We start from the raw sequence: 27,996 nt of genomic DNA on the forward strand, positions 1-27,996 counted from the left end.
GGAGTGAATCTGTGGCTGGTGTCACGGTCTCACCATGACACCTGCAAAGAGAAGGCCCTGGGTGGGGATGGATGAGGGACAGACTATCTGATGCAGTCCCGACAGATCTCCCAGCTCAAAGGATGCAGAACCCTGCAGACGCCCTGACACTGACTCAACAGGTTGCTGGGAGGGTCCCCGAGGCTTTGGGAAAACAGGGTGCTGCGATGCGGGTTCCTAAGACTTTGAGGAAGACGCCCCGGGTCTTGAGTGTGAATCTAGGGTAAGGAAGAGGAGCACAACCCCTGCTCCACTCCACACCCCCTCCCTGCCTATAAATAACCCCAAGTGTCACTTCAAAGGGCACCGGGAGCTCAGGACAGGGGCTACCGGGGTCGGCCGGCCCCACACACCACGCCCCCCACCCCGGGCGACTTTGCATAAATAAACAAACCCCAGCCGCGGCCCCGCAGGAGGCGGAGGAGGAACGGGAGGAGGCGAGGGAGGGGCGCGGGAGATTAGTTTGGGAAGTAGCGCCCCGCGCTCATCCGATCCGCGCGGCCGCGCCGGCTGTGTCAAGTTACAGAGGCGCCGGAATCGGCCCTAGCACGGCTCACTGCGGCCACGACCCACCTCAGCCCATGGGGCCCTGCATGCGCGCCCCTTCGCCTGGGGACTGACACCCGCTCGCCCCGGAGACGCAAGACATCTCGTAGAACCCCGAGAGTCGCACCAGCCCGAGGACTCTGCAGAGGCAAGAAGGGAAAGAGCGGGGAGTGGGGCCAGAGCCCCCCAACTTGGAGCATTCTTCGAAATAACTTTTTTCCTACTTCAGCGCACCCTGGTCGCGCTTGCTGGTGCTCTTGCCTGTCCCCCCACTCCGACTGCTCATTTTCTGTCCTCCTCGAAGAGTAAAGGAAAGGGACGTTCTCCAGCCACGCTAACCCCGTTTCCCCCTGCCTTGCAGTTTGGATTGCGCTTCTTGGATATCACTTTTATTTATTCTATTTATTTATTTATTGGTTCTTAAGACGCGAGGGGATGGTGGCGGAGCGCGCCCGCAAAGCGGCAGCCACAGGCACTCGCGGCCCTGGGGAGCTGGGCGCGTCTGGGCCCGGGACGGTGGCGCTGGCGGAGCTGTGCGCGAGGCTGCCGAGCCCCGGGTGCTGCGGACTGCTGGCGCTGGCGCTGTGCTCGCTGGCGCTCAGCCTGCTCGCCCACTTTCGGACCGCCGAGCTGCAGGCCCGGGTGCTGCGCCTGGAAGCGGAGCGCGGGGAGCAGCAAATGGAGAAAGCTATTTTGGGACGAGTCAACCAACTGCTGGACGAGGTTTGTGCCCTTTGTTGCTGGCTTTTATCCCCTCCCCGCGGTGCCCCCTCGCACAGTCCGTAGACTCCACAAGCTAGTGCGGGCTGGCGCTCGCTTGCATGGTCGCCCAGGTTGTCTGCACTGGGACTGAGGGAAGGGACCGCCACTGTGTTGCCAGAGATCCAGAGCACCAGGCCGGCATGTGTGGGAGGGACCTCTCAGGTCCGGAAGACCCCAGGGTTTTTCTCTGGGGATGCCCTGCGCACGCGACAGTCAGGTGGAGGAAGGCAGGGCGCGCAAAAGGTGCGCAGAGGTAGCCTGGGCTGGTGGGAAATAGGCTGGGGAGGCTTACTGGACTCTGGTGGTCTCTCCACTCCACGAGGGTGGGTATTGCCTGATATTTACGCTTGCTTTTGGAAGCAGGGCAAGAGTGTGAGCCATTTAAGGACCTACACGACAGCCTCTTAAGCAGATTGCTCATTGCTGGCCCCTGTTTGCTACTCCAGGCCCCTAGAGCCCAAGTGTTAGCTGCCTGCTGCCTGGACCCATTCTTCTTGGGGTCCCGCTAACCTTTGATTCTTCCCGCTGTGGCCGCTGAAATGGTCCTAATTCCTTCACCTCAACTGGGAAAAGGGTGCCCCTCCCTCTCTCTCCCTCTCCCTCTCTCCCTCTCTCCCTCTCTCCCTCTCTCCCTCTCCCCTCCCAGTGGCCCCCAGTGTGCTCCATCCCAGGTAGATCAAAAGTTACTAATGTGTCTCTTTGCTGGAGCAATCCTGAGAGTGAGCTGCGGGGCAGTGGCATCCTCCCTAGGGAGGCGGGAAATGCAGACTCTAATGGGGGCGGGGTGGGGGTGGGAGTGATCAGGAGGGAAAGCTGAGTGCCTCAAGATGGAGAGGGCTGGTGGCCTAAGAGAATCTGAACGGCACAGAGAACCCAGGCTCAGGGTCCTGGAGAAGGCCCGGCCTGGAACGGTTCCCTGGGCAGGGGCACGGGTGTCTCTCGTACAGTGGAAGAAGTGTGGGATAGTAACCAACAGGGTGCTAAAAGCCTGCAGCTCTGGGTTTTTGTATCCAAGCTGAGATTTATTTGGGTGCTGTGCAACCTGGAACAAATACTGTAACCTCTCTCTCTCTGAGCTTACAGAATGATGGCAAGCTTTAGCCAGGTCTAACAGGCTTGGGTCTCCTGTAGTTGGGTTTCTCTGGGGTGCCTCTTTTAAAGTTCCCTAGATGGCCCCCATGGGGGAAGTCGCAGGCCACAGCATAAAGGGTGACCCCGGGGACAAGTCTCTGCTGTGTGAGTAGTGTCCCATGCCTGTTGCTACAGCCCATTGCCATGGCTGACCAGAACTAAGAAGGCTCAGTCAGGTAGCCCACAATCCCCTGGGCCTGGCGACAGTCTCTGGGCTCTTACTTTCTGGCTGAGTGGGGAGGGCACCGGCTGGATTGTGGAGAGGGATGCAAATCTTCTCATGTGCATCCAGCCCTTGCCAAGCCCTCCCTGTGCCAGGTCTCCAGTGCCCAGGACCTGCCCAGATCACTGTTGTCTTTCATGGAGTTCCCTGCTCCAAGTAGTAGCTCACGTTCACCCCACTGACTCCAAGACGTCAGCCCCTAGAACTGAGAAACTCCCCAAAGACGATGAGAAGTGACTCCATTTTCCAGAGGGGGAAAACTGAGGTCTGGAGAAGGGCCGTGGGTAGCTCAGGGCCACATGGCGACATCCAGTAGTAGAGCTAAGCCTCCCTGCCCTGCACCCATTCCTCTTGCCCTGGGTCCTGCTAAAAGCTAGCTGAGGGCAGGGGGGCGGGGGAAATGCTCTGGGAACACTTAGCCTTCCTGAACTTGATGGGACACGGAAGGAAAATGAGTCGGCTCCATATCAGGTGGGAAACGTTACGGTAGTGGAGGAAGAGTGGCCAGAAGATGTGTCGCCCACGACACCATGATGACGGTGGCAACCAAAGTGGCTTCCAGAGGAAGTGATCTTTTAGGGCAAGACTGGCAGAGCGAATAGGGGTTCGCCTGGCACAAGGGGGCAAGCAGCAGGCTTTGTGCTAAGACACACACACACACACACACCCCGGGGAATAGCCTTTGGGGGGAGCCAGAGGTGGGTGGGGCCACTTTGGGGCTGTGAATAAGGACCTGAACCTTGGGGATTAGGGAGAATGGTATGGTTGAAGGGAAGGCTGGGTGAGATGGGCAACTCAGGGCAAGAAAGGCCTTTGAGATTTCTAGATGGGTAAAGGGGAAATGGGGAAGTATCCGAAGGGTTGGACGGATAGTACTTAGGTCCCTCCAATGGGAAGGCTGACAGGAGACTGCTGGAGACCATGACCTGGCCTGGTGTTGGGGACAGGATGGAGAGGACATAGTGGCCGCAAGGCTGGTGACACTTGGAGGCAGTGGTCAGGGGGCGTTGGAGGAAGCTGTTCTGTCATGGGACCTGGCATAGGAGGTCCGCTGGAGGGACACTCAAAAGGCCACATGGTCTCATACAGTAATCACTAGCGTATGTGACTTAATGCTATTGGAATTTAATAAAAATCGAACTGGAGTTCCTCAAGCACTCTGGTCTCACGGAAAGGGCTTGGCAGACGCAGGAGCTGGTGACTGGCTGGGCAGGCAGCAGATATGGTGACAGTCTCTGAAGGCATCCGTATGAGGAAGCGCGGAGCAGGCTGTGTCAGCCCTGACTCCTGCTGCTGTGACAAAAATAACTGGCGGAAACAGCCGCAGGAGGAAGGGCTTAGGTTGGCTCATGGTTTTGGAGGTTTCAGTCCCTCTGGTGGGAGGGGGCAGAACAGGTCTTCTCATGTCCCTCCAATTCCCTGCAGACCTGCAGTTACAGATGCTGCCCTCTCAGGTTCTTCTGCCCCTACTCAATCCCCTCTGGAATCGGCCCTCACAGACACACCCAGGGCGCACTTCCTGCTTCTCCTGGACATTTCTTGATTCAGTCAAGTTGATAAGATTAACCCTGACAATGGGCAACTGGGGGGGGGCTGCAAAAGTGTCTCCAGCGCGACTAGAAAGGACACATCCTTTGTCCCTTTCCCTAGGGGAAGTCTCCCAAGTGTAGGCAAATAAGCAGAGAGGAAGGGGTAAGCACTGACAGGATGGCTCAGTGGTAAGAGCATCTGCTGAGTAAGCCTGAGCATTTGCCGAGTAAATTCAATCCCAGAGTTATGGCCCGTCTCAGGAGTACACACTCGTGTGTGCGCACGTTCTCTCACCTCTCTCTCTCTCTCTCTCTCTCTCTCTCTCTCTCTCTCACACACACACACACACACACACACACACAATGATGCTAAATATATTTTAATTAAAAATTAAGGAATGGGTGAGGCATGACCTGGGTGAGAGGGCGGGTTTGTACTTTTGTTTCAAAGCAGTTTTGTGAAATGGATGTGAAGTGAGCCCCTGCCCTCATAGTGACACAGGGAGCTAGAGGGTTTAGGGACTAAGATTAAGTTCCCCCTGCTTGCTGTGTAACTGTAGTGAACCCCACTACCCCCTGCAGTCAGGTTTCTTCTGGCTCCAACACCATCTAGGTACTGCTGTGAGACCCTCAGGAGGTGGCAGACAGCAAAATGCATGAAGGAGTGGCCTCAGCAGCAGGGGGTGATGAGGAGGAGGGAAGGCTCCCCGTCCTGGAGTGGCGATTCCTGGGACAGGTGAACCTGGGCCCCTCCTTGAAGCAGGAATGAGGGACTTCAGAAGGGGCCCATGCAATGATCTGCCAGTTCCCAGAAATCCAGGGAGACACCAAGTGGAGTGTGCAGAGGACAGAGACCAAGTCTGTAGGACTAAGAAAGAGGGATCCAGGAGGGCAGGCCAAGCAGAGGGACCCAATGGGGGAGGACACTTGAGAGGAAGGGAGCCAGGGCAGATCTGAGGGGCCCAGTCACTGGGGACTGAGAATGTGGTTTGACTCAGCGCCTCTCTATGGTCTGGGACCCTTAATGAGCACTCCAGCTGCCTGACAGTTGACTTCCTTGCTGTGCAGAAAGAAGCTGGAATGTCCCAAATGGAGAAAATCAGATGACACCTAGGCTAGGCCCGGGCAGGAGGTGTGTGTGTGTGTGTGTGTGTGTGTGTGTGTGTGTGTGTGAGAGAGAGAGAGAGAGAGAGAGAGAGAGAGAGAGAGAGAGAGAGAGAAGCGGGTGGGGGTGGGGGAGGGGGCAGGATTGAATTTGAAAACAGCCAAATTCATTTTGGAAGCCCAGGACTAGAGGTGTGTGTGTGTGTGTGTGTGTGTGTGTGTGTGTGTGTGTGTGTGTGTGTGTGTGTTGGGGGGAGTCCTTCAGCCCTGTGGACTCAGGGAGGCCAGGCAGACTCCCACCCCAGCTAGAGTGCCGTTCCCAGAGCCCTTGCTGTCATCGTCCCCTGGAGTGATTCGTACGGTGCACCTAGGCTGTACATATAATCAGGATGCCACCTCCATCCTCCCTATTCCCCACTGGCTGCCACTGTCCCACCCCACTTTACAGATAAGGGGACCAGTGTCGTTGAACCTCCCTCCTACTCTCTGTGACTCATTTCTTCCACCTTGGGGAATCCCTGGGAAAGGAAGTTATGGAAACTTCCGGGCCAAGATGTTGATGAAGTGCAGGCAGACCCCCACACCCCTAAAAGACCAGTTTATGAGAACACCTCGCGTCTATAGAGTCTGTGTACCTTTTATTGAGCTGTTGAGAGGAAAGATCAAAGTAGAGGCAAAGAGACTGAGACCCTGGGCTGTGGACTGAAGTGGATCCTGAAAGGCGGTTTGCCTGTGCAGCAGCATCCTGGGCACAGGACAGCTGCCTGAGCCTCAGAAAGCAGACAGACCCTAGGGCCAGGAACCCTCAGACAATGCCTAGCGTGCCACGAGTCCATCCCACATCCCTGCCTCCTTTTGTGCAGGGAGTGATGTACAGGTTTCTTGCTCTGCCATGGGAAGACAGGAGAATCCAAAGATTCTCCCTCTAGCATCAAAGGACCAGAACACCATCCTGCTAGAGAGATGTAGAAGGCATGTCTCCTCCATGGCACCCTTTCTAGTTAACTGTGAACTCATTGGTGATCAGTACATGACCCATGTGTGCCTAGTTCCCATTCCAGGGCCCTCAGCAGACATGGCCCATGGCGCTTTCCCATCAAGTTTAACATGGCCTTGGGGTCTTGCAGCAATGCCCCAGGGAGTTCCGGGGAGCTAGCAAGAGTGAAGAGAGCCATCTAATGACTGGGAGTTCTGTTTCAAAGACCAAGTTTCCTTAGGACAGTTTAAGTGAGGGAGAGCTGTCACGGTCTCTGGCTTCTTCCGAGACTTGTCAGGTAGCTTCAAGCAATACGAAGATGCTCACTGGGTAGCCAGCCCCTGCAGGACAGTGGTGGGAAGTGAAAGTGTCAAAACAAAGTCCTATCTGCAGGAAACCAGTGTCACAATTTGGTCACTCCCGGAAAGTTTTCTTTTCCCCTTACTCCAAATCCTTCTAGACTCTGATTCTCAGTGTCCTCTGGAGAGATTTCTGGAGCCATGAGAACGCCCTCCCTGCTCTGACTTGCCTGTGGCACTTCCTGGATATGCCTGAAATGACATTTAGCTCAGAGAAAGGAAATGCGGACTTAGCACACACTGCTGGCTTCCCTGCCCAGTGGTGGCAGACATTACTAATCACTCAATAAACATTCTTCCTGAACCAGGTCAGACCTCCCTCTCAATCCTTATCTGTCCAGGGTTCCAGCTATAGCCTCTCAGCCCATTGGAGCCAATACACAAGGAAAACTCCGCTGGACATCTGTGACTTAGCCACACGAGCCAGGTGTCCTCCTCTGGGTAGCCTTTAAATGTTCTGTCTCCTCATTGTCCATACACAACCTGGCAACAGGGGTAGAAGCCCAAGAGTCTCCAGGCTTGTTACTGAGTGTGGCCTGCCTGGGACTTTGCGGGTGGTAGACGGTCAACTGTATGAAGATCACATGTGTATGTACATGTGCATGCAGATGTTCAAGTGTGGAGACAGGAGGACAACCTCTTGTCGTTACTCAGATAAGTTGTGTGTGTGTGCGCGCGCGCGTGCGTGCATTGTATGTGTAACAGAATCTCTCACTGGCTTGGAACTTGCCAAGTAGGCTAAGCTGACTGGCCCATGAGCCCCAAGGACCTTCCTGTCTCTTCCTCTCCAACACTAGGATTACAAGCATGCAGGTCCAGCCCGTGTTTCCGATTTTAATACCGGTTCTGTATTTCCAATTTTAAAATGGATTCTAGGAATTGAACTCAGGTCCCTCCACTTCACAAGTAAGCTCTCTCCCCAGCCTCTGATTCACGATCTTGGTGGAGGCTGGGAAAGGTGGGCTCAGCATTTGCTCTCCGAGTGTCCCTGAGAGAGGGACTTTACAGAAACCAACACAGGGTACAATATTCTGGCAGCAGGCCTGGCCCTGGCTGGAGGATGGGGGTCAATTCTGCCTACATGATCAGTTCTGCCTGGACCAAGCAGCTGGGCAGCTTCCTCTTTGGTCCCCACCCCCAAGGTCGAGTGCTCCATGTCCTACTTCCTAGACTGCTTGGTGAGGTTTTGTGTGCATGTGTGCGCACACGGGTCTGGAGGGATGTTTGCAAAATAATGCACAGGCAAGCCTACAGCATTTGGTGTCACATGGACCTTTGCCACTAGTCGGGTGAAACTCAGTATCCTGATTAGAAAAATACAGATAACAGTGTCCTCTGCACAGAGATGATGGTTGATCAGATGATGTCATCCAGGTGTGGTGACTCTTAACGACTGCCACCTCCTCATCACAGGATCACCGCCCAGAGCTTTGCACCTACTGATTCACTGAAGCTCTGCAACAACCTTCCGTATGCTGTCCGTTTCCTCTATTCCTTTTTGACAGAACAAAGTTGAAGCCCAGAGAGGTTAGATGACTTTACCAAGGTCACAGAGCTAGTTCTAAACCTAGGCAGCGTAGCCACTAGCGTGTACTTGCCTACATGAAGACCAAGACTAGGGAGGTGTTGAGTTGGGTTTGACCCCTACAAAGGTGACGCTTAACTGGATTGGCTTGGTGCTGGGCTTGGGTTACTGCCCTTAGTAAGAATGGCTCCATTAGGCGCTGTTTCTTTTATCTGGTGTTGAAGAGGAAGACCCTAAGGAGAGTCCTCATCCTGTCCTGACCTCAGCAGTGAGTGCTGGGCTCTGCACGGGATGGGTTCCTATTGCTTACACCAAGAACTGCCTCCTCATGTCTTGGCTCATCTGATAGGCAGAGAGCCACAGTCCTGGTTCATCATGTTCTGTGTCTGTGTCTGTGTCTGTCTTTCTCTCTCTGTGTCTCTGTCTCTGTCTCTCTCTGTCTGTCTCTGTCTCTCTCTCTTTCTCTCTCTGTGTCTCTGTCTCTCTCTCTTCCTCTCTCTCTCTCTCTCTCTCTCTCTCTCTCTCTCTCTCTCTCTGTGTGTGTGTGTGTGTGTGTGGGGAAGATGAAACTAGGCCCCCACTCAGCCCCTTCCTCTGCTCCCTTTGACTGACATCTGCCCACTCTGAGCAGCTGGTGTTTGCTCAATCAGTGAGGGGAATAAACAGGCTTTCTTGGGGGAAACTCAGACCCAGGGCTGGGGGAGACCCCACTCAGGCTAGGGTCCCCACCTCTGCTGGATGTCATCTGGACTCCCAGCAGATCCCATGCCATACTCCCTGCCTCCCATGTGGCCCAGATGCTGTGTCATTCTGTGGACCTGCCAACACTCTATGGCCCTGAGGACACTCAGGAGGGAGCTGCTGGCAGCCGGGCTCCCCTGGCCCTTCAACTGGTCACAAAGGGGTGGAACGGCTTGGGAGAGGCGGGCCCAGCCTCTTAGGGAACACTGGACTCCTGTCTCTTCTCTGGAGGCTATTGTGGGGTTCTGGGAAACCCCACATGGCTGGAGTCCACTCCGGATGGGCCTCTTTAGCCCCTTCCTTTCCTGACCCAACCCCAACTTCACTGGCCTCTGGGGAAAGCGGCCTTAGTCTTCCCATAACTTCCCTTGGCTTCTGCCCCCTCAGACTCTGCTGCCAGCCATCCTTCCCAGGAAGCTCATTTTTACCTGGTCTATAAGCTGCCACAGGGAGGCCTGACTGCCCCAGCTGCTGTCCTGGGCCCCTGACACCCACAGAGTCCAATCACAATTATCAGTCCCTCTCCAGGTGTCCTCCCAGGCCATCTACATATAATTGGGCTCTGATAGTGGCATTGTAGGGCAGGCGGGGGCAGACATCAGAGACAAGGATGCTGAAGAGAACAGGGTGAAGAGGCCTCTCTGCCCCTGCCCTCTAGACCAGTGGTAAGATTCTTGGGCTTGACAGAAGGAGTGGCTACCTGGGAGGCCCAAGAGTGTCCTTCTGTCTCTAATCTACCCCACCCGAATACTTCCCAGGGAAAAAGAAAGAATCCGTGGGCTATATTAGCCTTGGTCCTCAAGCTTGCATTCCCCCTGTGATGGGGAGCTCACTACCTTCTATTATTATGATTTATGGCTATTTCAAGGTCGGTCAGATCTCACTTTTAATGTGTTCTTCATCCTGACAGAGTTGCAGACCCTCCCACTCACCCCTAATTTGCAGCATGAATGAAAATCACCTAAAGCTGTGTGTCTAAGTCTGAGGGAGAGGGTTCTGCCCTCTCTTAAGCGTGATCTGTGGTCACCTGGGCCCCAACCCCCCAAAGACCCGTCCTCTTCCCCATCACTGCACTGTCTAGCTAGCCTCCTAATTCACCCACTTACACCACACGGCAGCCAAAGTGGCCTTACGTTCCTACCCTCTCAGGAATGAAGCTCTTCCCCGCATCACTCTCAGCCCAGAGAGGACTCACCTCCCCTCGCTTCTGGAGCTGCACAACAGACTATGGATCCTGGTAGCTGGGTTCAAGTCCACTTCAACTGTGTGACCTTAAGCAAGTGGATAGACCTCTCTGTGCCCTGAGCTGCACCTCCATAAAATGTGGGTGATAATCATAAGGATATTACCCTCCTTGAGGGATCTTTCTAGACTTAAAAAACTAGAGCCAGAGAGATGGCTGAGTCAGTGAAGTCATCCGAGAAAGCATGGATATTCAGCAGCCATGTTTTCTGTTTGGTTTTTTTAAAGTCAGACATGATGGCTCGTGTCTGTAATGCTAGTGCTGGATGGGTGGAAATTGGTGGAGCCTAAAGCCTCAGACCAGGCCAGTGAGCCTCGGGTCCAACGAGAGACCCTGCCTCAAAAGATAAGTTAGAACAACGCAACTGAGGAAGCCACCTGTGTTAACCTTTGTCTTTCATACATATGCATGTGCACCTGTGTGCACACACACACATGCAATGCACTCATGCCTACACGTATACATGCGCACACGCACACACATGCACACACCAGCACACACACACACCTGTGCCTGCACCTACACACACATGCGATGCACTCATGCCTACACATATACATGCGCACATGCACACATACACACACCTGTGCCTACACACACACACATGCAACGCACTCATGCCTACACGTATATATGCGCACACACACATACACATGCACACACCATCACACATACACACACCTGTGCCTACACACAGATGCTTGTGCATGCACACACACACACACATGCAACGCACTCATGCCTACACGTATATATGCGCACACACACATACACATGCACACACCATCACACATACACACACCTGTGCCTACACACAGATGCTTGTGCATGCACACACACACACACATGCAATGCACTCATGCCTACACGTATACATGCGCACATGCACACACGCACACACATACACACACCTGGGCCTACACACAGATGCTTGTGCATACACACACACACACGCATACACAAGCACATGCAGTGGTGCCCACATACACACACAAGTACACACACACACTGTGCCTACACAAACACATGTACCCATGCCTACACACACTCATACATACATATAACACATATATACACGTGCACACATGTCTACACATATACGTACACATATGCACACATAGAAGCATGCATATGTAAACATAGATACATACATATATATATAATACACACATATACACACTTACATACCAGCACACATACACTTTCACACGTGGAGTTAATTTGTTTTGAGAAACTCCTGGTATGGTATGGAGGACATGGGCTCCAAGCCAGGCTTCCTGGGTCTAGTCTGGCGCCCTTAGACCCTCTGTGCCTCAGTTTCCTGCTCATGAAACGGGCTGTGGCAAATGCCGAACAAACGCCTAGACAGGAAGTTTGCCCAGTTTCTGAGAAGTGCGCCACTGTGCTGGCTTCCAGTCCCCCTCAGTACCGGCTCTTCACCTGGTATCTGCCCCAGCTCAGCTGCCTCCTCCCTGTGATTAGCCAGGGCACTCTGACCACGACTGACCAGCTCTTGGCTTCAGCCATGCCAGCAGTGGGGTTGCAGGCTGCCAGACTGTCTGGGGTCACTCCTTACAGGCTCCCCAGAGCCAGCCTCTGGGTCCACTTGGTTCTAAACGCTCTGTAAAGCACATGACTGCACCCCAGTCCCGTCCAGGGTGGGGAAGGGAGAAGAGGTGGTATGAAAGCAGCCTTGGCTCCCCCTATCCAGGACTCCCACCCACAGCCAGTTGCAGGACCTACCTAGCTCCTTGACTCCCCAGAGGCAGCAGGCAGACCTTGGGGCAGCTAGAAAGAAGGACTTCCCCATATGAAGTCTGGAAAGCTCACAGACAGGTATAGACACCTTCTTTCCCTAAGCTCTGGGGTTAAGGTTGTGGTTTTTTGTGGTTCTCATGCAGTCACTAGAAGAGGCTACACAGGGCACCCATAGACCCTTGGGCCCAGGCTTCCTGGCCCCAGAGTCTATGATCGGTTGCCAAGCTCTCACACAAAGACTGGAGGGAAGGAAGTCGTTCCTTGGGCTCCTTGTAGCCCTCAGCCCTGGAGTGGTCTGGGCGAGACTGTTTTGTTGAGTGGGTGTGTGTGGGTGTCTGAGTTTCCTCGGCTTTAATTTCAGCCAACCAGGGCATGCAGCCACACATGGGCCTGTCCCTTTCTTAGCTCTCTTCTGTGACTCCCCCACTCCACTCCACCCTCGTGCTTTTCTGTGTTTGGGTTACACAGCTAGCCATGGGTACTAGTTTGAGCCTGTGCCCCTACTGTGGGTTCTGCCTAGGCCCAGCCCAAAGCCATAGGGAGCAGGTCCCAAGAGCAGACCAGAGAGATGCCTGACTAGGTTATGTTCAAAGCTGTGTTCAATTCTGGCAGTTTCTGACTCCCAGATTTGACTGGAGTGCCACTGGCAGGGTGTCACCGCCCTCTTTTTTACCAGGAGGGGAGACTCATGGCAAGCACGGGACAGCCAATACTCACCCGGTTGGTACCCATGGGTGACATGGACCCATCAGCACCTCTGTGGCAGGGAGGAGAGGCAGACCCGAAATCAACCCAGGACAGGTGGCCCAGACCACACCGTCGAGCAGTAACTAGACTTACCTCAAAGGCCTGAGTCTCTTCTTGTTACCCCAGTCCTCTAGTGTTCCAGCCATCTGGTTGGTCCAGCAGATGCTAAAGCAACCCCTACTTTATGCCTGAGGGCATCTGTTGTTCAAGAACTGTTAATGGGGAAGTTGGGATGGGACCCACAAGCGTGGCCCCACCACGTCCTCTCAAACTCCTATCCATACTTCAAAGCCTCAGAGAACAGGCGATTCACTGAAGTCCCTGACAGCTCCAGGTAGTCCCAAAGGCAGGTAGGAGTCATCTGATCGTTTATCAAATTAATTACTTTGTGACTTTTTTCCTAAAATGCTTTTCACCATGGGTAGTGTAGGGTACTTAGTGTGGGTCATTAAAATAATTTTTTTGAGATAGGAACTCGTTTTGTAGACCAGGTTAGCCTTGAAATCACAGAGACCAGCTTGCTTCTGCCTCCTGAGTGCATGTGCCACTACCACTGGGCGATCTAAAATATTTTTGAGACAGAGTTTCATATAGCTCAGATTAGTTTTAACCTTGGTGTGTAGCTGAGAACGACCTTGAACTTCTGATCCTATTTTCTCCACCTTCTGAGTGTTTGGATTAGAGGCGTGGGGCCGCTGCACTCAGTTTATGGGCTACTGGAGGTTTAACTCGGGGCTTTGTAGGAGCCTAGCAAGCACACCACTAACAGCTATAGCCCCGCCCATTGTGTTTTGTTTTGCTGGTGCCTTGTAGAGACTCTGCAGCCCACTCTGGCCTCCAAGCTGCAGTAATCCCTGAGCAGTAATCTACCCAGTGCTGGACTACAGACTGGCCCCGGCTCTACCTGGCTTTTTCATTTTTTCTTTGTGGTACAGAGGATGTAGCCACAACCTCACGCCTACCAGCAGACACTTTATACCACTGAGCCACAACCCAACCCCACGGAGTGTGTAGCTCTCAGCTACTAGTGATTATCCCTGACGCTTCCTGTTTGGCTGCACCGCCAATCTGCCTCAACACCTGCATGGTGTCAAGAGGCAATGTCTTATTTAAAACCCTCTCTTGAGGGACAACCCTGGAGGACAGTGACACACGGCCTCTGGCCTCCCTGTCTTCTACTGTCTATACACATGCGTGACAGAGGCCCAGGTCGGGAAGGTGCCTGGTCCCTTTAAGAGCCCTGAGCCAGGACATGGGGAGTGAGTGGCCCCTAAGCCCAAACTGGGATGGAACTATGTTCTCTGGGGAAGCGAGTGGCTGCCTGGCATCTTCCCTTTGATACTGACACCGGCATTTTAATAGCACCATCGGGCTGGTGGTGTTTCAGTCCTGACCACACAGGGCATTCCAGGAGGCCCTGGCTACCAGCCAGGAGAGCAGAAGGGCCCCTCTGTGTGGAGGGGCTGGGGTCCGTCCCCCCCCCAAGACTGCAGAAAATGTCCAGCCCACAGCCTAGTGGGGTCTCTCACTCAGGTCCTCAACTCAGATACTGCAGTGGCCAGGACTAGTGAGTTAATCAACTAAAGCTGGTCACCCGGAAGGTGTGTCTTGGTGACCTGGGTCACTCATTCCCATCTGAGGGGATTTGGCTCTCACTCAACACCTGACTGTGTTAGTCATAAACCACGGCTCCCAGTTCCCCACTGCAGTGGGGCCTGGGTCAAGCTTTCTGTGACACCTGATGGGTAAACAGCCGGTGCTTACTGAATGTCTGTGTGCGTTATCAGGCTCTGTTGCGGGCATTGGGCACAAGGTGGCGAGGAACACAGAACCTATGGTTTATTCTGCTGTGAATTTGTCTTCTGTTGGCAAAGGGAGGCAATAAATGAGAGAGAGAGAGAGAGAGAGAGAGAGAGAGAGAGAGAGAGAGAGAGAGAAAGATAATGGTAAAGGAGAAAGTGAAATAGGGAAGGGGGAGGGAAGCAAGAAGGGTCTCCATTAGGAGCATACCAGGTAGACCGCATGAAAGAGAACATCCCAGAAAGAGAGTGTTCACAAGTGCAAATGCCCCAGGGTAGGAAAAAGCCTGGAGAGGCGGTGAGTCTGGCAACTGTTGAGAATGGGGCTTCTGGGTCCAGGTCGGATATGGGTGGGGACAGAAATTATTTTCTGGGTAGAGAATCCCTGGTGTGCCATGAAAGATACCCTAACTAGTTTCCTTCCTTGGAGGGGTGGGGGATGGAGGCAGTATTCACCGTGAGTGGATTAATTCATGAAGGCTTTGTGACTGCTCACATTCCCCGGTATCGTTGGGCTAGCATTGTGCCTGGAGCCTGCTGTAGCGCCAGGGCTGGGGAGAGAGCCTGACTGAGTGTATCTACAGAGTACAAGATGGGGGCTTCTGCTGGCTGCGTGTGTGGGGCAGAGAGTCATCAGTGATGAGCTGGAGAGTGGGAGAAACCGAGCTGGTCCTGATGGGACATGTGTGGGAGGGGTGGGGCAGCAGGCTGGGACTCAGTCTTGAGACCTTGTTCTGAGACGGCAAAGAACAACCTACCAGGCAAGCGGCTGGTCACAAGGCTAGAGGTGGGAATATGGAGCTGTCACGGATCATTGTTGTAGTTTGGATAAGAATAGACCCATAGGCTCATGTGTTTGAATAGACCTATAGGCTCATGTATTTGAATAGACCTATAGGCTCATGTATTTGAATAGACCTATAGGCTCGCGTGTTTGAATGCTTAGTCACCAGGGAGTGGAACTGTTCTAAAGGGTTAGGAGGATTAAGAAGTGTGGCCTTCCTGGAGTAGGTGTGACCTTGGTGGAGGAAGTACATCACTGGTGTCACTGGGGGTGGGCTTTGAGGTTTCAAAAGTCCACACCAAGCTTAAGTGTTTGTGTGCTTGTTTCCCCCCCCCTCTTTCTCTCCCCCTCCCTTTCTCTCTCCCTCCCTCCCCCATCTCTATCTCTCTCAGCTCCTTCTCCAGCACCACACCTGCTTGTCACCATGCTCCCTGCCGTGATAATAGACCAAGCTCTGAAACTCTAAGCAAGCCCCTAATTAAATGCTTTCTTTTGTAAGAGTCACCTTGATCACGGTGTCTCTTCACATCAATAGAACACTGGCTAAGATGGTCACAGACAATGTTGAGACCTCAGACCAAGGGAGGTCTCGGAGAACCGGAGCACTGGTACACAGAGGACTGAAGTGAGGCCCTGAACCATGACCCTGTGACCTCCAACACTTAGGTAGCAAGTAGACAAGATGGAACCAGCAAAAGAGAAAGAGAGGGAACAGCCAGGGTAGAAGGAGGGGAACCGAGAAAACATGACTTCCTGGGAGCCAAGTGCAGGAAGCGTTTGCACAGAGGGGAGGGGGAAGTGTGTAAATCCTGCCACAGGTCAAAGAGGATGAGAACTGACCTCCAGACTCAGCACCCCAGAGGGGCCATCAGCCCCCAGAAGGAAATCCTCTGCCAGGTGGGGAGGGGCAAAGGTGACTAGGTGTTCTGGTTAGGTTTTTTTGGGTGATTTTGATGTGTGTGGGGAGGGGGGTACTTGAGTAGAGTTGTCTGGGAAGAGGAACCTAGATTGAGAAAATTCCTCCATTAGATTTCCTGTATGCATGTCTGTAGGGCATTTTCTTTATTGATTATTGATGAGGGAGCCTCTCCCTCCAATCCACAGTGCTGGGTAGTTTTATGTCAACTTGACACAAGCTAGATAAGAGTCTTTGGAGAGGAAGGATCCCCAACTGAGAACAATAAGATTGGACTGCAGACAAGTCTGTAAGGCATTTTCTTAATTAGTTATTGATATCGATGGGGAGGACCAAACCCATTGTGGGTGGGGCCACCCCTGGGCTGGTGGTCCTGGGTTCTATAAGAAAGCAGGCTGAGCAAGCCTTGGGGAACAAGCCAGTAAGCTGTACCCCTCCATGGCTTCTGTATCAGTCCTGCCTCCAGGCTCCTGCCCTGTTTGAGTTCCTGTCCTGGCCTCCTTCAGTGATGGGCTACAGTGTAGAAGTGTGAGCCAAATAAACCCTTTCCTCCCCAACTCACTCTTTGGTCATGGTGTTTGTGACAGCATAGACATCAAACCATGACGGACATTGATACGGGGTTCAGGGGGCGCATGCTGTCTGAGGAGGATGGTGGAAGGAGTTTGGAACTTTGAGCTGAAAAAGCAGTTGAGTGCTTGCTTAATGGGTTGTCCTGTGGGAACTCGGAAGAGATCGGCGAAGGCAGTGCAGATCTGCAGTCTGGCTGGCGAAGTCTCAGAGGGAGGCTGGAAAGCTCTTTAAAGGCCTTACCAGAGTTGGTCGTGTGGTGTTTTGAACTGAGAATCTCTGGCGTCTGGTCAGCAGTGATTAACAAGAGAGCAGCGCCCCAAAAGTGAAGCCTTTGTTTTCCTGGGGCAGCTGATGCTCTTCAGCTAGAGCTGAGACAGTTGCAGTAATTAAGAGCCCAGCATCGTGGAGGTGAAGTCTTTGGAGATCATCCAGAGGGGGCTAAGGCTGCATCTCCTGCTGGCAGCCATACTTGGTAAACGTGTAAGCGTCACCCGTGTATTAAGTCTTGGCAAGCATGAGAGCTTCTGGATTGACAGAGTCAGGGAGAGCAGGGGAGGCTTGGTATTCACAGAGGCCAGGAGAGGCCAATGGTGAAGGTGCAGCCTCAGCTGTAGTAGGGATCTAGGAGCTTGAAGTGGTTATGGGGAAAATTTGAGGCTTGGCTGTATCGGACAGGGTCAGAAAACCCAGGCCATTGTTAAGTGCATCCAGTGGAGATGCCAGGATCACCGAAGACAGAAGCAGCTGTGGAGGAGAATCCCCTTAAGCCTATGAAATATAGGCTCTGTGCCGTAAATGACAGAACTGGAGAAGTGGAGTCTCCAGACGGGGCTCAGTCAACCCCTGTGCTACCCTGGCTGACCTAAGAGTGCCATGTGAGGCACTCCACACACAGCCCTCTGCATAGAGGGCACGTAGACACAGGCCTCCTTAAAGTCTGCCATGTAGTGCCATCTTGCATGGATGGATTTGATTGCTGCCGTCTACACACAATTTCCCGGGATTTGGGGTATCCAACCACTTTAGGGCCTTCCAGATTGGCTCTGTGGTTTCAAAGTGTGGAGGAAGCCGTTTGGTGGAGCAGGGCATCTGGGGTCTGCTCAGCCTTCCCAGCCCCCAGCCCCCCAGCCCCCACCATGTCCACCTGCCGATGCTGGCCTGGAGGGGGTGAGCAGAGCAGAAGGCTTTGTCCCTCCCTGCCCAGGAACCCAGCTGGAGAAGGAAACAATAGCAAAGAGATAAGAAACATGTGTCATAGAGTCACCATGGGCAGCCAGTGGTTTACAGGATCCTGAGCAGAGCCTGCCGAAGATAGCAGAGGCCGCAATGGCTGTGATAAGCTTTATCCTAGTTCCTGTCACCCACACGCGGAGAGTTTGAGTTCCCCAAAGACTATCAGGGCTGTGCATGTGGTCAGTGGAGGGCTCTGAACGGTCAGACTCCATCCCAGAACAGTCCCATCCACCTTTACCATCTCCACCACCCCGCATCCCTTGGTTGTCCCCCCCCACTCCACCCCCCCCCCCCCCCCGCACTCCCCTTCATCCCACTTGCCGGCTTTCCAAGGCGGGAGCTTTTATGAACTCCTGGTGACTTCTCGTTTCTTTTTGTGCAGAAATGGAAGTTCTACTCGCGCAGGCGCCGGGAAGCCCCGAAGATGTCTCCAGGATGTAACTGCCCACCAGGTAAGGAGCCCTGTGAATGGGTGAGGTCAGACCAGCGTCTCTTGGTCAGGGATTACATCCCAGAAGTTCTTGGATTTCTGTGCAGCTCGGCTGCCGCCTCTCATTCAGTTGCTTTCCTGTGGAGGCATCTGCTTGTCTTCCATCCTTCCGTCCACCCCTTCCTTCCATCCCTCTCTTCCTCTCTCCCTCCATCCATTCATGGACCCATTCACCATTCAACCATCTCTCTCTGTATTCAAAGCCATGTGCCAAGTACCTGCTCAGTGCAGGCATCATAGTCGGAGCAGGGTTTAAGTACACTGTCGCCAGTTAACCACCACAGACATGTGAGTGTGTGTGAGAGGACCCCTCCTCTGGCTTCTGGCCACGTTCATTAAGCTAGGGACAGAGGGGGGATCGATGCTGTTTGCTTGACTCCCTGGGCTGGGCTATAAGCCTTTGAAGGCACAGAAAGAAAATGGGGAAATGGGAAGACATGCTTAAATAATTGCTTGAGGCTTTGCTTGTTCAGGGTCTCCTAGTGCACACCGAAGCCTCCTAGGTAACTGTGGTGGGCAAATGACCCTGAAAAGGCTCCCTCTGGGCTCCTGGGAGGATCCTCCCGTAGCTTCAGAAGTTTACAACCTTCTAGAAACCCTCCACAGGTTCCCTGAGCCAGGGAAGAGAGACTGACAGATATTAGATGTATTGATCGCTTTTTCATTCCCTTGCCAAATACCTGGCAAGAAGCACCTTGGGGAGAAAGCGCTTGTTTCAGCTCACAGTTGGAGAAGGTGCAGTCCATTGTGATGGGCAAGGCAGGACTGCAGAATCAGCCCTTGCCTGTGGTTCTGATTGTTCACATCTCAGCAGGTCAGGGAAGGGAGCAGGAGAGAGGTTGATTTCCTAGCTTGCTTTTTCCTTTTTATCCATTCTGGAATCCTAGCCTGTGGGGTGATGCCCAGAGTAGGCATTGACTAAGCCTCTCTGGAAATACCCTCACAGATGTACCCTGAGATGTGTTTCCATGGTGATTCTAAACCCATTCGATGCAACAGCAATGATTAGCCAGCACACTAAGCGTACAAGTGCAATGGAGGTTCCTGGTGGCCAGGTGTGACTGGGCTGATGTGCTATCCCTGAAGATGTGACTCTGTGATAAGTGTCACTGGTCCCACAAGCTGTTTGTCTGGATTAATTCAAAGGGGTGTCCAGAGCCCCAGGAAGCCAGCTCCTCTTTCTGAGCTTAGGAGATTGGGCCCCAGAGTTGAAGAAAGCTTTCTGCTGGATCCATGAGATGCCAGGATCAGTGAGCTGAGATGTAGTTGATGATGTGGTAATGGGGTTTGGACAGGTTTCTGGGCTACCCAAGCTCTGTGTGACTGTGTCTGCTGTCTTCAACAAGAGTGGCACTATGGAAGACAGTTTTGAATTCTCTCTCGGACACTTACCAACTGTGTCGTAGCCTCCAGAGATTCCTTTCTATGCCTCAGTTGCTTCGTTTGAAACAAGGGTAAAAAGGTCACTTGGAAAGTATGTGTGAGAGATGAATAGGCTTGTTACTGGCTTGTTAGCACATTGCCTGATATTAAGCAATATTATTATTATCTGTTAATACCCTCTGTTGTCTCTTGTCTGTCAACGATACACCAAAATTCTTTTCTTAACTACCATGCCCTGGCATTGGGAGCAGTGTTGGTTGCATGTTCAAGGCCATAGTAGGCACCTGCACCTGCTGACTAAGGAAAGCGAAGCCATTTCACCCCACAGAGAAAGAATTCCCTTAACACAGAAACTCACCTGCTCTGCCTAACAGCTGTGCTTGCCACTGCCCCCAAGTGAGCACTGACTGTGTACAGGCAGCAAGGGTCTCATATTGGTGGGTAACCTTCATCAAGATGCTGACACATGGCTGAGAATGGAGCTCAGTTGGCGGAGAGCTTGCCTAGCTTGCAGGAAGCCCTGGGTTCCATTCCCAGCACACACACACACACACACACACACACACACACACACACACACACACACAGTGTGGTAGTTTGTTCCTATAACTCTAGCACTCAGGAGGTGGAGGCAGGAGGATCAGGAGTTCAAGGCCATCCTCTGCTTCATAGTGAGTCAGAGACTAGCCTGAGACCCTGAGGTGAGACCGCCTTTTGAAAAACAAGACCAAAACTCGCGGTGAAAAGAGGTGAGGGGGAACCTGAGTGTCCCAGATGCTTGCAGGTCCTCAGATGGGTCAGGAAAGCCCTCCCCTGCACTTTTTTTTCAGGTCATCGTCTTGGGTCACTGTTTACAAATCTCTCTGCGGCTCCTGATGCCATTATAAAACACACAAACACAAAGTATTACCCACCCTTGTCCTGCTAGCACTTAATATTGTCTCTGTATACAGTAGGTACTCAATCAATATCAATAAGTGACTAGAGTCTGCCTCATAGTCTCCACCCACCATCAATCCACTCCACCCGTGTTGCCCTGCACTATACGTTAGTCTCGCCAGCCCTGGAATTCCCTCTGTTGGACACAGCAAATGAATACTTTCTTTCTGCCCATGGTGGCTGATGGATCAGATCCTACAGCTCCAAACCTACGCCTGCCCCCTTTGGCTTCTGTGGTCAAAAGAGGCCAGAGCTGGAGTCCTGTGGCGGGTGTGCTCTTCCCTGTGGCAGCCATGGGTCTCTCGGCAGCGTTCAGAAGGCTCAGGACTCATAATCATGGGCAGAAAACCTGGCTCCTTCCTTTCCTACACTGACCTCGCCAGCATCCTCCCAAGATCCTCCCTGCCCCAAAATAGCTCTCTTCCAGCATCCTGCTGCATACACTGATTGCCAGGGGAGTGATGGGCTCACAGGCTCAGGGCAGGATGCCAGAGGTCAAGCCTCAGGGAGGAGGGCCACAGCAGCCAGAAGTTGAGGAATGGGTGTGGGCCACTTGCATAACACACAGGGCAGGGGGAGGGTCCTGAGAACAGATATATGTACTGTGGGACTTCCTAGACCACTTGAGGCCAATACAAAGATCGGGGAAATTCTCCCGTTCTCTGTCCCTGTTCTTACTAAGAGCAGGACAATATAGGCTCCAGCTGGCAAGGAAACAGCTCCTTCAGGCCCGTCGTGCTGGGGCTGGGTGGGGCTGGCAGCCGGCAGGCTGCTGGGGAACCCATACCTTCTGCCTAGGTCTGGTCTCTTACGGGATGGGGAGTCTGGGACCTCAAATATCAAGCTAGAGGGGTTGGGCGGCGAGAGTGGGAACATGGGGTGATGTAGTCTACCAGCCTGTCAGCCCTAGTACAGGTACAAGACTAGAAGATTGATGGAGGGGAGAGGAAAAGTTGCTTTGGCCAGGCCAGCAGACGATGGCACAGCCACCATGTGGTTTAGACATTCTGTGAGGAGCACTATGAAGTGCCGGAGAGCCCCCAAGAAGCCTGGAACACAAGGCAGATGTCACCTAGGAGGTGGCCCTGAAGGTTGGCCATACAGAGCAATGAAGCAACTAAGAGGGTACACTCAATAAGAGTACAGGCTCACCAGATGGCGGCGCACGCCTTTAATCCCAGCACTCGGGAGGCAGAGACAGGCAGACCTCTGTGAGTTCGAGGCCAGCCTGGTCTACAGAGCAAGTTCTAGGACAGGCTCCAAAGCTACAGAGAAACCCTTTATTTCTCAGGGGAAAAAAGAAAAAATAAAGTACAGCCTCATCTGTCACTATGACCAAGATCTAAGTAAAGGGACGTCAGAGGGTAGATGTCTCTTTCTGAGTGTGACCCAGGAGCCTGGTGCAGGACAGGGAGGTGGCTGTGTTGTCTGTGTCTTGTAGATTTCCCGAGGCCCTGGCAGCTGCTTAGACTTTCACCAGCATGAGAGGCGAATGAATGAGCTCGGAGTAGTCGAGCGCAGGTCATCAGAACTGGAGGAAGAGCCATGTGTCAATCCTGCCCACCTACCTCTGGCCAGACCTGAGTTACAGGATTGCCCGCAGAAAGTCAGACACGTGCTGAATGATTCATTTACAGATTGTGATCTCAGCCCTGGGGAGGTGGAAGCAAGAGGATCGGGAGGTCAAGGCAGGCCTCGGCTACATAGCAAGTTCAAGGCCAGCCCAGTCCAAAAGGCCAGTAAGTCTTTATTTCCATGGAACGTGGGAGAAACAACATTGAAGATTCAACAATCAGATGGTGGTCCTTCTAGAGAATGCCCAAAATGAAAGCTTTGAGGAATGAGTGCATCTGGGGTTGACCAGTAGTTTAAATAGTTGGGGCCCAGAGTGGTGACAGGAAACAGATGAGCAGGGATCAGGGTAGGAAGAGATGTCAAAACTGCAGCAAGTTAGGCGCTGCTCAGGTATTGTTTATGCTGAGGTTGATTAACAATGTGTTACTTATTCTCCTCCTCCTTGACCAGAAGCAGCTTACTGGGGAGATATTTATTTTGGCTCACAGTTCAGAATGATACAGTCCATCCTGGTGGAGGAAAACATGGCAGAAAGAAGCCCGGTGGCAGCTGGAGTCTGAGTAGCCACTTGTCCCCATGGCGTTGGACAGAAAACAGGGCTTGGGGCAGAAGTATAAAAGTGGCTATAATATCAAAGACCCACTCTGTACTGAATCACTTACTTTAGATAGGCCCACTTCCTAAAGGTCCCACCATACCACTAAACTTTTGCTTGCTGAGGGCCAAGTGTTCAAACACTAGGGACATGTCACATTCAAACCAAAGCAACTGGGAATGACTACCTGGAGACCAGTACCCGAGTCATCTTGCATCCAGATTAGCAAAACGTGTGGTAATCGTTTAATAATGTCTGCTGTGGGTGCAGAAATGGTGAGCAGCTGCATCTTGCACCCAGGCTGTGCTTCCTCACAGAGCATAAATGTAGCATCAGGAATGGTTTGGGGAGGAAGGATGTGGTCCAGTCCAATGTGTATTTCAGAACAATAAGTAGTTGTGCTGCGGATGATGCCTCCAAGGCAGGAGCAGCCCCTTCCAGCACCAAAGCTTGTGATCCTAGGAACAGGACTCTGTTTTCTTACGACCCTTGGTTACTTTCCATAGGCGGTGACAGCTGCTGCCACACACCCTAAACCTCTTCTTTGGTCAGCCCTGCCCTGTTTTTCCTGGCTCCAGATTTTTGACCCCAACAGCCAACATGGGTAGAGCCAGTGGCCAGGCTTTTGGTCTCAACTAGACTCCTGTCACCACCTCTGAGTGGCAGCAGAGCAAACCCACAGACAGGGCCCTCTCTTTGTGGTTCTTATTTCAGTTTTAGCTACACCAAGAAACAGGAGGCTCAAGACCAGGGGCTCCCTTGGCACCGAGGCTGAAGAGAATTGCAGAGTGGACGGTTATTGCAGGGGGGGTTATTCAAACGAGAGAGATACTGTCTTCTGTGCGTTCCAAAACTCTGTTGAACCTGCGAATAATCGCCAGGTTCCTTCTGAGTCGTCTGTGGCTAGTCCTTGAAGCCGCTCCCCATGGTCAGCTAGTTAGGCACACTGCATAACACGCTTGCTGATGTCATCAATGTCCAGACTCACCCCGATTCTGCTAGGTGTGAAGGTTGCTCCTCCACCAGTGGTGTCAGCTTCATCACTCCCCTCTCCTGAACACCCTTACAGCCAGGTTCAGCCCCACAGTGGCAGCAGCAGCTTTGCCCACTGCCCTCTCCTCCTCTGCTCCAACACCATCTGTGGCTTCCCTGGACTCACAGCGCGATGCCATGCCCACTTTCTCTCTCTAGCCTGATCCCTGCCCATCTCCTGCTGCTCCCTGGACAGGACCTGCTGGTCTGTGTATCACCCTCACCCCTGCTTCTGTTCTCACTTTCTCCCTGCTGAACTGACTCTTCAACCCTCTCCCACCCTGCCGTATCACCCCTGCAGGACCTTCCACCCATCGCCTCCCACTTTTGCCATGTCCCTTAGTTCTGCAATGTGACCATGTTGAGAGCACTCCTGATACATGCCCAGCATATAATCCAGGTGACACCTCCTAATGTGTTTCAAATATGAAGTGCAAGCAGACCCAGAGGCTCACCCTGCTGTGGTTTCTCCTAGGCTACAGTTATTAGCACATGAGCTGTCTGCTGTGGGTACTGTAAGTACTTGAGAGCAATATCGGCATGGGGATGGAAAAGTGGGAGCCCCTTGGTGGCTTTCCAGCAAGGGAGAATGCTCTGCCTACAATCATGCTGGTGGCCTCCTCAGTCCCTTATAGATGTGTCTCACGGGCCATCCTTCTACAGGGATGGACGCACAACTGCAGCCAGCATCTTCCCCCGCACTGTGCCTTCTCAAAATTCTGAAAGCTACCCAGTACCTAAGCAGAGTTTTAAAATTGTGTGTGTGTGTGTGTGTGCGCGTGCGTGCGTGCATGAATGCACATGCCGTGACGATACGTGAAAGTCAGAGGACGATTTGCAGAAGTCAGTTCTCTCCCTCCACCACATGGGTCCTGAAGATCCAGGCACAGGTCAGCGGACATGATCAGTGCCTTCAATGAATCTGCTGAGCCATCTCACTGCAAGCTCTAGGCAGGGTTCCATGATGCCATCTTTCCCCTCATACCCCATCAGTCACAAGTACCACTGAAGGTGGGCATGGTGGTCCATGACTGTAACCCTGTAACCCTGGCACAGGGAGGTGGGAGCAGGAGGATTGCTGCATGTTGACGACCAGCTAATAGTGAGCTCTAGGCTAGCCTGAGCTACAAAGTGAGACACTATCTCAAAGGGAAAAGAACCATTGGTCCCATGGTTGATCTATCTCGCCCTATCCACAAGCATTGCTTTGCCCTGACTGTCCCCATGTGTCACCTCGTGGACTACAGGAGCGTACTTACCTGGCCACTTTGAACCGTTCACACAGAAGCCAGGCGGTGTTTGTAAAGTTGATGTATTAACCTAGCGCTTCAGCATCCCCCCTGGCCCTTAGGATGGAGACAAAGCCCTCAGCACCCTCACCCTCCTTCATGTGTTCCCAGCAGGCTCCTGGGGACATTTGTTTTGCTGGTGACCTGTCCACTCTGGGAGTGGAAAGTCTGTGTAGCCCTGGCCACCTGGATCAGGGATCCTGGGGCTTAGAGAAGAATAGCCCAGAAAACAGGTGCAGAGTCCAGATGTTTCCTTGTCAATTTTAGCCCTTTGGGCCCTGAGATCTCACTAGAAGGAAGAAAAATTATTAGTGTGGACAGGGCTTTGTGGTGCAGAAGCCGCTTCGTGCTGCTCGTGGGAAGGAAGGTCAGGTGACCAGCGTGGGAGAGCTCCAGCCGCCCACAGCTGTTGAGTGGCCAGGTGCTGCCTAGCCGCAAGAGTGCCGTGTCTGCTCCTGGAAATGAGTCTTTTCTCTTGCCCTTGGCCTGTGTTTTAGGACCCCTGGGGGAATCCTTTGAGGCATATTTCTTTCCCATTTCCTCCTGAAAGCATTTCCAGACCCCCAAACGATGCTGATAATGTGTTTCTCCTAGAGCAGCTCTGATAACGTCCACCAGGGTGGTCACGGAGATTTGTAAGGAAATAAAAATAAGGAAATAGAAAATTCTAGGTGTGTGTGGGGGAGCCCAAAAAGCTTGTTCCAGACCCTGAGGGACTCAGGTAGCTTTCTGTCTCTGGATTTTGGTCTCTTTACATATATATGAAGGGTGGGTGATGGTGAACCCCAGCTTGGCAGCACTTGGCGAAGGGAAAGCTTGCCTGGCTTCCCCCCCCCCCCAGACAAAGCCTGGAGAAGTGTGCGTGCGTGTGGCAGCTGCTGCCCACCGAGGCACCACAGGAAAAGTGTGCATGTGTATGAGGTGAGAGGATGGATGGGCAGTGTGAGCCTGCTGCAAGGTAAAGGAGGGCGCAGGGAGGCTACAATCTGACAAGAGAGTGGTCAGGGATGCCATGGGGTATTACTGTGTAACAATGGCATCAGTGAAATAGCATGCACCGGTAACATGAGTCAGTAGCACCAGAGCTGATGGAGTCCAAGACAGGATCTTAGACAATGGAGGAAAAGCAATGACAAGGGGTCTATAATATTAGTTATTTATATAGAGTTAGAAACAGCACACTGCTCATAGGCATATGTCGTAAATGTGTAAAAACTTACGTGTCAAAACTTGCATGGTAGTCCAGTCTTGTGACTTAGGATGCCTGTAATCCTAGGACATGGAAGGCAGAGGCAGGAGGATTACAAATTCAAAGCCTTTCTGGGCCACAGAGTGAATTTAAAGCCAGCCTATACAACTTGGGAAGACCCAGTCTCAAAAATAAAATAATAGAATAAGTGCGTGGCATGATAAGCCTCAGACTCGGTGGGGAGTGGGGACATGGTGGAGACCTCGGGGTGCTCGGGTGGTTGGATTCCTATTTAGCTGGGTACTGAATATACCAGAGCTGTCCCCCAAGTTTGCAGCGACTTGACTGAAATACAACCCACTTGAGTATTCCCTCCATCTAAATTGTACGATGCAACAGTTTTTTGTATCATTGCCGAATTTTAGGACATTGTTATCACTTCAGAAAGAAACCTGGAACCCTTTTTTCTTCCGTACCTCACCCCTCTCCCAGCCCTAGATCAGCCCAGCCTCCTTTTTTTTTTTTTTACCACTGTGGATTTGATATACCATTTTCCAGGTTTATCCATGTTGTAGCAGATGTCAGTACTTTGTTGACATGAATTAAGTCTCTTTGGCTAGCTGGATTATTTCCAGATGAAACAGTGGGATTGTTTAATACTCCTGATTAGTGGATATTATTGATAAATACTCCTTTGGCATCCTCCAACAGCTATGATGTGTCGGTTTGGGGACTTGAATTCCACTTCCAACTCTGGGTTGGTGACAATAATGCAGGGGACAAACCCTGCCTGGATTCAGCAGGCACCCCAGATGGGCTCCCTTCTGCCCCTGCTATCTTCTTCTGCTCAGGATCGCCACCACGGAGATATTTCCCATCAGCCCTCCAGATATGGCTGACAGCTCTGATGATGGCATTAGCTGATGCAGAGGCCATGGAGGAGGGCTGCTTACTGACTTGCTTCCTCTGATATACTTTTTTATAGAACCCAGGCCCACCAACCCAGGGATGGTACCACCACCATGGGCTGGGCCCTCCTCCATTGATCACTAATTGAGAAAATGCCTGACAGCTGGATCTCATGCAGGAAACCTTCCTCTTAGGCTCTGCAGTGTGAGGGTAGAAAAGATAGCCACAGCAGCACGACTTCCCTCCTGCTACCCACTCACCCCAAACTATCCAGACAATACAGGAGCACATGGCTGGACTCCCAGACTTAGACATGGACTCCTAGGGTGCTAAGCTGCCTGTGGGTAACACTGGCAAATTACTTAGGCCTGCCTGTGGGTAGAGAATGGATCCAGGATGTTGTGGGGTACCAGACACTCAGAGACAATAGGGTTAGGAATGTAGAATTCCAAGGCAGAGGTATGGGCGGATTGAGAGGACAGCCCTGAGCCAATGACCTTAGGAAATAGAAGACCTTCTAGGAACCACTAGCTTGCTGGCTCTCAGCTTCACTGCTCAGTTGGGGAGACAGACAGGATCCATCTTGGGAGCTGGCTGGAGACATCCT

At 52.6% G+C, this 27,996-nt stretch overlaps 1 protein-coding gene across 1 annotated transcript; it reads left to right on the forward strand.

Annotated features, from left to right (window-relative positions):
• Positions 1 to 467: 467 nt before the first annotated feature.
• On the forward strand, positions 468 to 27,404 carry LOC142853972 (collagen alpha-1(XIII) chain-like). The gene is made up of 5 exons (XM_075979124.1): positions 468 to 1,308; positions 18,371 to 18,460; positions 22,242 to 22,406; positions 26,133 to 26,212; positions 27,332 to 27,404. The coding sequence occupies exons 1-5, from the start codon at positions 1,021 to 1,023 to the stop codon at positions 27,402 to 27,404; spliced, it is 696 nt and encodes a 231-aa protein (XP_075835239.1). The 5' UTR covers positions 468 to 1,020.
• Positions 27,405 to 27,996: the final 592 nt, after the last annotated feature.

This window comes from Microtus pennsylvanicus, chromosome 7 (assembly GCF_037038515.1).
Source record: "Microtus pennsylvanicus isolate mMicPen1 chromosome 7, mMicPen1.hap1, whole genome shotgun sequence".
Taxonomy (NCBI): domain Eukaryota; kingdom Metazoa; phylum Chordata; class Mammalia; order Rodentia; family Cricetidae; genus Microtus; species Microtus pennsylvanicus.

Bases quoted from the DNA above. Each gene is read 5' to 3' on its own strand.
- LOC142853972 (XM_075979124.1), top strand. From the start codon at position 1,021: ATGGTGGCGGAGCGCGCCCGCAAAGCGGCAGCCACAGGCACTCGCGGC. The intron at 1,309-18,370 runs GTTTGTGCCCTT...CTTTTTGTGCAG, and splicing joins TCAACCAACTGCTGGACGAG to AAATGGAAGTTCTACTCGCG. The intron at 22,407-26,132 runs GTCAGACACGTG...CCCCCCCCCCAG, and splicing joins TACAGGATTGCCCGCAGAAA to ACAAAGCCTGGAGAAGTGTG.